Below are 8,329 nucleotides of genomic sequence, written 5' to 3' on the forward strand. Positions count from 1 at the left end.
TTTTCCTTGTGATACAAAAATGTATAACATGCCATTTTAAGCATTCCTTAGTGTGCACCTTAGTGGTATTAAGTACATTCATGAGAGAGATTTGTTGTGCAACCAATCTCTAGAAACTTTTTCTTAAAAACCTGAAACTCTCTATCATTAAATGATAGCTCTCAATATCTTTTTCCATCCAGCCTCTGGAAACCACTATTCTAACTTCTGTTTCTATGAATCTGGCTACTGTAAATACCATGCATAAGTGGAATCATACTATGTTTATTTTTGTGACTGGATTGTTTCATGTAGCGTAATGTGCTCTAGTTCATCTGTATCGAATTCTACAGCCTGTGTCTGAATCTTCTTCCCTTTTGAGTCTGAATAAGATTCTATTCCATGAATGCACAGATTTCCTTCATCCATTTATCTGGGGATGAACAATGGACTGGATCCCCTTCCTGACGGATGTGAATAGTATCCTTAAAGACATGTGTATGCAATATCTCTGCAAGATCCTGATTTCAGTTTTTGTGGATGTATCCTCAAAGGAGAAATTCCTTGGTCGTATGATATTTTCTATTTTAATTTGAGAGGCTCCCATACTCTTCCATGGCAGCTGCAGATTTTACATTCCTACTAAGTGTGCACAAGAATTTCTACCTCTGCACTTCCTTGTTAAAACATTATATTCTAATTTATTAGTTTGCTTGTTGGTCTGTTTTATAATAGCACCCTAAGGAGTATGAAAACTATGTTATTTTGACCTGAGATTTGAAAACCAAAAAAATCAGTGGGCTAGCAAAATCTGAAGGTGTCTCACCTCTCACACCCATTCTGCTGTCATGAGCCATAGAGGAAAGTGGAAGCTCCCCTCCATTTGGCCCATCCTGTTCTCTAGCCACCATGTGCACCTGTCTGTTTTAGGTTCACCTGGCTACCTGGTGTCCCTCACAAGCCACTTGGTTTATACAGTGTTGATTTCGCTCATGTTGTTCCCTGGGCTTCTTCCACAGTTTGTGTGTGGGGGTGTGTGTATGTGTATGTGTGTGTGTGTGTATTTGTACATTTGCATGTATGTGTGTGTCTGTGTGCGTACGTGTATGTGTGTAGGTTTGTGTGTGTCTGTGTGTGTGTCCGTGTGTATGTGTGTATGTTGTGTGTGTCTGTGTGTGTGCATATTTGTGTGTACGTATGTGTATGTGTGTGTCTGTGTATGTGTGCATATGTGTGTCCATGTGTGTGTGTCGTTCCATGCCTCCCCCTGTTTCCCTGGAGCACTCTGCTCATGGCTGGAGAAGGGCAGAGGAGTCGTCCCCATGGGCTGCCTTGCTGCTGGGACCCTGGGAAATCAGAAGCTCTGAACCTCCTAATTAGAAGAGAAACTAAACAGGAGCTCCTATTAGTCGATATAGAGCTTGGTGAGTTGATATTAAATTTCCCTGAAATAGTTTTAGAAGTCTTGGCTTCCACTAGAAGATCAGGAGTTGGGGTGGTTGATGCAGCAAAATCCTCGTTTCACTGTTCTCTCTAGGGATGTGGAAAACTGATGAGTTTCTTTCACAGTTACCACCACACTACTCAACTTTCACCCTCAACTGCCCACAGGGAAGCCTGGCACCATGAGCATTCTTTTACACTGAACATGAATGTCACCCATTTAGCAGTTTGTTGATGCATAATTTTATGATGCATTTGTTAAAAGATGGTTTGCTGATCTTCTTCTCCATGCCATCCACTGTGCTAAGCCAGGATGAGCAAAAGCAGATACTGGCCCTGTGATTATGGAGCTAACAGTCCAGGAAAACTTGTATCCATGAACTGATTACACATTTGTAAAATAACAGCCTTGGAATTGCTGCAAATGAGAGGTGCATGCTTCCAGCAGTGTCTGTAAAGGGCAACACTGACCAAATCATCGGGATCAAGCAACAATGTCCATGGGTGGAAAGAATGAACTGAAATATTGCATGAACTAGGTAAGGAGGAGGGACACATTAAAAGTATCAATGATGAAAACTAAAAAACCCTGTGCAGGTGTTAAGGGCAATAGGAATGATAAAAGCACAAGCAAACAGTCCTCTCTCAGAGATACACATCCTCCCCAGTGGACCATAGAGCTGACGAGGTGAATGCCAAGCCTATGCCAGGACAAGCTCTGGTCCACAGTTAGGATGAATGCCTCACAGACCTCTCTGCTGTGAAAGAGGTCTCAGTCCTGAAGCCCATGTTCATGGGCTGGGTTTCTTTTTCCATTTATGTCAGAGAGAAATGGTGTATCTAGGTGTCCATGTAGTTCTGAAAGTAGGTGATTTTGTGGATTTTGGCTGTGCTGTAAACTGGGAACTACTGGCAAACCATGACATATATGACAAATGGGACAAGATAATGGGAGTTAGAATTTATTGAGAAATACTATGTACCAGAACTTAGTAAATTTTAAACACATACACCCCGATGAACACCCTCATTTGATCATCTATGAACCCAATGACGTAGGCGCCATTACTAGCCTACTTTGACAAATAGGAAAACTGAGGTTACATAAGCTGAAGAATTTTCTTAAGGTCCAAGAGCCCACAAATGAGGATCTTAACACTTGTATCTGTGAGCCTCACCACTGGCCCTCCCAATCCTTGGTGGTGGCGGCAGAGCTGGCTCAGGGATTTCCTCATGATCCTGTGTGATGGAAGTGAGAGCCACTGTTGCCCTCAGCTGGGGCTCAAACAAACCTGCCAAGGTGTCTCTGATGGCACAGCCCATAAGGTCCCCTCTTTACACACAAGTCCTTCTGTGTGGTTTTCAGCCCTCCTGCCCATCAGAAACACCAGAGCAGTTTAAACAGTATAGGAATCACGGAGTCAACTCAACGCCACTGAATCAAGATCCCCAGAGAGAGAAATCTGGGGAGTCAGTATATTTTAAAAGCTCCAAGTGATTCGATTGCACAGTTGCGAATGGAAACTTGGGCCTAGGCTGTGAATCCTCTCAAATGTAAGTTCATTTAAGAGAGAAATTTCTTGATGAGCTGCTGGATTCGGTTTGCCAGTATTTTATTGAGGATTTTTGCATAGATGTTCATCAGGGACATTGGTCTAAAATTCTCTTTTTTTGTTGTGTCCCTGCCAGGCTTTGGTATCAAGATGGTGCTGGCCTCATAAAATGAGTTAGGAAGGATTCCCTCTTTTTCTATTGATTGGAATAGTTTCAGGAGGAATGGTACCAGCTCCTCCTTGTACCTCTGGTAGAATTCGGCTGTGAATCCGTCTGGTCCTGGACTTTTTTTGGTTGGTAAGCTATTAATTATTGCCTCAATTTCAGAGCCTGTTATTGGTCTATTCAGAGATTCAACTTCTTCCTGGTTTAGTCTTGGGAGGGTGTATGTGTTGAGGAATTTATCCATTTCTTCTAGATTATCTAGTTTATTTGCATAGAGGGGTTTATAGTATTCTCTGATGGTAGTTTGTATTTCTGTGGGATCGGTGGTGATATCCCCTTTATCATTTTTTATTGCGTCTATTTGATTCTTCTCTCTTTTCTTCTTTATTAGTCCTGTTAGCGATCTACGAATTTTGTGGATTTTTTCAAAAAACCAGCTCCTGGATTCATTGATTTTTTGAAGTGTTTTTTGTGTCTCTGTTTCCTTCAGTTCTGCTCTGATCTTAGCTATTCATTGCCTTCTGCTAGTTTTTGAATGTGTTTGCTCTTGCTTTTCTAGTTCTTTTAATTGTGATGTTAGGGTGTCAATTTTAGATCTTTCTTGCTTTCTCTTGTGGGCGTTAAGCTTATCCACCATGATCAAGTGGGCTTCATCCCTGGGATGCAAGGCTGGTTCAACATACGCAAATCAATAAACGTAATCCAGCATATAAACAGAACCAACGAAAAAACCACATGATTATGTAAGCTAGTTCAACCATTGTGGAAGTCAGTGTGGCGATTCCTCAGGGACCTTGAACTAGAAATACCATTTGACCCAGCAATCCCATTACTGGGTATATACCCAAAGGATTATAAATCATGCTGCTATAAAGACACATGCACACGTATGTTTATAGCGGCACTATTCACAATAGCAAAGTCTTGGAACCAACCCAAATGTCCAACAATGATAGACTGGATTAAGAAAATGTGGCACATATACACCATGGAATACTGTGCAGGCATAAAAAATGATGAGTTCATGTCCTTTGTAGGGACATGGATGAAGCTGGAAACCATCATTCTCAGCAAACTATCACAAGGACAAAAAACCAAACACCGCATGTTCTCACTCATAGATGGGAATTGAACAATGAGAACACATGGATGCAGGAAGGGGAACATCACACACCGGGGACTGTTGTGGGTTGGGAGGAGGGGGGAGGGATAGCATTAGGAGATATACCTAATGTTAAATGATGAGTTAATGGGTGCAGCACACCAACATAGCACATGGATACATATATAACTAACCTGCACGTTGTGCACATGTACCCTAAAACTTAAAGTATAATTAAAAAAAGAGAGAGAAATTTCTGGTGATTGATTTCCTGTTCACACCACATGAAGGCAACACGGCAGGAGGGCAGGAGGGCAGGAGGGTGTGTATTGCTTTGTCTGGGTGCTTCCTTCCCTTTCTATTTAAAATGGGATTGGCTCAGGCAGCACAGCTAGATTCGAAGTGGAAAACTTGAGCCTAGATGTTGCGGGGAAGTGACTACCCACCCTGTTCATCTGTCTCTTCTTTTCCATCTTCTTCCACTCCTGGAGTCCCAGAGCAAAGAACTCTCAGTACCTGTCTGATGCATGATTAGCTCCGGACACTCCAAAAGCTACTTTGGAAAAACTTAGGCTATGTAATCATCAGATCAACCCATCAACATGTGGGTGGCTACAAATCACAGAAAGCTTGCTCTTCATAGAGAGAAAATGTGGGTCTTGGCCATATTTATAGCTGCACTCATAAACAAGACTAAGGTTTGGGAGTGAGACAGGCTAGGGAACAGGTGCAGCAGTTGCTTTTCCCCAGGAAATCCTCCAAAGGTAGGATGCATTGAACTAGGTTTTAGGTACGTATGCGGTGAACATGGTGGTGATGGAAGGGGCTGAGGGGAATAGGTCTTGTTTCGACTTGCACAATGTGCAACTGAAACAAGCCTGCTGGTTGTCAGACATGCAGGGGGCTCAAAGCAGGGTTTCCTTATGTCCCTGCTCTCCCATGACCAGAACACAGCCTTCCAGCTTCCTGTGCCTTCCAAAGTCAGAATTCACCTGTGCCCTTGAACTGATACAAAGAAAAAAAATAATCAGCAAAATCTCAGAAGGAAACTGAGAATCCCAAGAATATTTATTTCCAGAGGTGCCTGAACATTCACCTGGAGCACAGAGCAGAGTTCCTGCACGGCTACCCTCCTGTGCTCTGCCCCAGTCAGAGTGCAGGGAGGTGTGGGGAGGTGATACTGATGGATGGCAGCAGCCCTGGGAAGGAGGAGTGGGCTGGGAGCCAGGCCTCGTGACCAGTACCGGCTAGACTCCCTAGGTACAAATAGCCCTGGGCTCTGCAGCTCCACAGGCTCCTGGGGTAGAATCCAAATCACTCATTGTTTGTGAAAGCTGAGCTCACAGCAGAACAAGCCACCATGAAGCTGTCGGTGTGTCTCGTGCTGGTCACGCTGGCCCTCTGCTGCTACCGGGGTGAGTACATCAGTCATGAGTCCAGCACCAGCCCCCTGGGAAGCACCCTCTTCTGTGCATGAAGTCACGTATTCAGGCTGGGGTTGGGATCTGCACAAAACCAAAATTCCAAACCTTTTTCTGTGCTTGTTGAACAAGCCCCTCATCAAGTTCAGAGCTATTTATTCTACTCCCCAGCACCTAGGAAGTTTTATTGAAAATCAGTGCAGGCAAATGTTCGGAATTCTGCCTGAGCTTCACTCCTGGGTGGGATCTGTGTCAGAGGATGTAATGTGAGGTCTGGGGTGAATCTGGGCTCCGTCACTTCCCAGCCCTTTGACCTTGGGCACTGTGCTCACCCTCCCTGAGTCTCCTCCTATCACTGGTAGTTAGCGCTTTTGCCAGGAGTGGCTATGAGAATGGAGTAAGAAAGATTAATACTGTCAAAAGAGTCTAGCTGTGGGCTGAGCATGGTGACTTATGCCTGTAATCCTAGCACTTTGGAAGGTCCAGGAGAGCGGATTGCTTGAGCTCAGGAGTTTGAGTCCAGCCTAGGCAACATGGTGAAACTCCAGCTTTACCAACAGAAATACAGAAAATCAGCCGGACGTGGTGGCATGCACCGGCAGTCTCAGCTGCTTGAGGGGCTGAGGTGGGGATATTGCTTGAGCCCAGGAGATAGAGGCTGCAGTGAGCCGTGATTGAGCTACTGAATTCCAGCCTGGGTGACAAAAGGAGACACTGACACACACATACACACACAAAAAAAGTTTAGCTGTTGATATGAAGTGATTTCCTTTATTGTGAGACCTTGAGGAAGTCACACCTGGAGGGTCTGGCATTGTCATCAGCACAACAAAGTATGTGAACATACAACCCAATGGATCCTGTCTGGTCTAACATCAGGGAGCCAGAGAAAAACTGACTTTCCTAACATCAACTATATTTTTATTCTTGTGCTGCAGCCAATGCCGTGGTCTGCCCAGCTCTTGTTTCTGAGCTGTTAGACATGGTCTTCATTAGTGAACCTCTGTTCAAGTTAAATCTTGCCAAATTTGATGCCCTTCCGGAAGCTGTTGTAACCAAGTTAGGAGGGAAGAGAGGCACGGATCAGATATCCCTTCAGCAACGAGGCCTCATTGCAAAAGTCCTGGTAACTTCTTTCTCCTTTATTTGTCAAGGCTTCTGATCAGCTGCACAGTATGGAGTGAGGTCAGCTTGCTGCTCTGTGGGGGGCACAGGTGGTGGGGCAGCTGCCTGGCTGGTCACTTCTTGAGAAGGTCACCTGGGGCCACAGGGTTGGTCCTACCATTTCACCTGCAAAATTCAACTCAGCTGCACACAGCCTCCTTGCATGTTCCTCCTTCTCATGAAACCTTCCTGGATGCCATGTCCCCAGAGTGTGCTGAGGACATGGGGAGTGAGCCCAGGCCCAGGCAGAAATGGTAGAGGGCCAAGCACAGCCACCTCACTGATGGGAGATTTCCTGAGACCAAATTGCCCTCATGCAATGGACACAGTCACTGTGGAATGTCCTGGGGAGCATGGGAGCCTTGAACAGGGAGAGGAAGGCAGGGAGGGACCTAGAGCAGGGACTCCTGCAGATGTGGCACTGGCAGGCTGGGCTTCTCTGCAGCTTCTGCAGAACCAGGAAGGAGCCCCTCCCAGCTCCTCAGACTCCATGCTCCCCTCCTCACCCACGATGCTCTCCTGACCATGGCCAGTGGTCCAAGACCCACGCTACTCTACCTCTTGCAGTGCCATGGAAGCGGAATGTTGTCACTCTGTCTTTCTCAAGAAATCAGAGGTTTTCCAGGGGCCTCTCAGCCTGGCTGCCTCTGGGTTGCTGTCCTGAGGTTTAGCTGCAAATGATCATGGAAGCTGCAGGCTCAGGACTGAGAGGTGCTCGGGCCCTGAGGCAGAATTCCCACATGGGGAGGCTGGAGTCTCCTGGAAGCCAAGCTTCCCAGAAGCCCTCTCAGCCCTGACCAACCTCTCAGCCCTGGGTCCCTCATTGCAGGAAACAGGAGACTCCAAGCCCTGGGACAGCCCAGACAATAACCTCTTGCTGCTCTGTCCACCCCTCGTCGCTTGCTTCCGTGAGGATCCTGGGCCTCACTCCTGGATCCCCCCAGGGCTATTGACCTGGCAAGGAAAGGCTGCTCCATCACCGGCATGGGTGCTGTGAGGCCACCAGGTCTAGGCCTCAGTTTCCTAAACTGAGTTGTTGCCTCTGCCCTTCCAGGTGTCTTTGGGGGCAGAATCCCACTGGCCTCTTGGATGTGAGCCTGTCATCTCCAGCAGCAGCATGACTGACCCCACCTTCTTTTTCTCTTTTCCTGTTTTAGGTGACAATAGTGAAGAAATGTAGTGTGTGACATGTAAAAACTTTCGTCCTGGTTTCCACTGTCTTTCAATGATACCCTGATCTTCACTGCAGAACGTAAAGGTTTCAACATCCTGCTTTAATAAATCACTTGCTCTCCACGTCTCCACTGGTGTTGCTATAATCCTGCAGTCTCGAGCCTTGAGTACAGGGTGGTTTCCATAGTGGAGTAGGCTTTTGCTGTGGGTGATAATTAACTCCAGAGAACCAGCGTCCTGTTACTAATGGGGCCTGAGTCCAGGTGTCACAGAGGGGAATATTTGGTAGGAATTATCCTGCATTCCTTACAGATTTCCCATCTTGCAG

General features: G+C 46.0%; 1 protein-coding gene across 1 annotated transcript; it reads left to right on the forward strand.

The window, feature by feature from the left end:
• The first annotated feature begins 5,534 nt into the window (after window positions 1-5,534).
• LOC116468233 (secretoglobin family 1D member 2-like) lies at window positions 5,535-8,128 on the forward strand. Its single transcript, XM_032151838.2, has 3 exons — window positions 5,535-5,658; window positions 6,603-6,790; window positions 7,986-8,128. Exons 1-3 carry the CDS (start codon window positions 5,604-5,606, stop codon window positions 8,013-8,015), a joined length of 273 nt encoding a protein of 90 aa, XP_032007729.1. The 5' UTR covers window positions 5,535-5,603; the 3' UTR covers window positions 8,016-8,128.
• The last annotated feature ends 201 nt before the right edge of the window (window positions 8,129-8,329 follow it).

Source organism: Hylobates moloch, unplaced genomic scaffold, assembly GCF_009828535.3.
Source record: "Hylobates moloch isolate HMO894 unplaced genomic scaffold, HMol_V3 SCAFFOLD_5, whole genome shotgun sequence".
Lineage (NCBI taxonomy): Eukaryota > Metazoa > Chordata > Mammalia > Primates > Hylobatidae > Hylobates > Hylobates moloch.

Bases quoted from the DNA above. Each gene is read 5' to 3' on its own strand.
- LOC116468233 (XM_032151838.2), top strand. From the start codon at position 5,604: ATGAAGCTGTCGGTGTGTCTCGTGCTGGTCACGCTGGCCCTCTGCTGC. The intron at 5,659-6,602 runs GTGAGTACATCA...CTTGTGCTGCAG, and splicing joins GGCCCTCTGCTGCTACCGGG to CCAATGCCGTGGTCTGCCCA. The intron at 6,791-7,985 runs GTAACTTCTTTC...TTCCTGTTTTAG, and splicing joins GCCTCATTGCAAAAGTCCTG to GTGACAATAGTGAAGAAATG.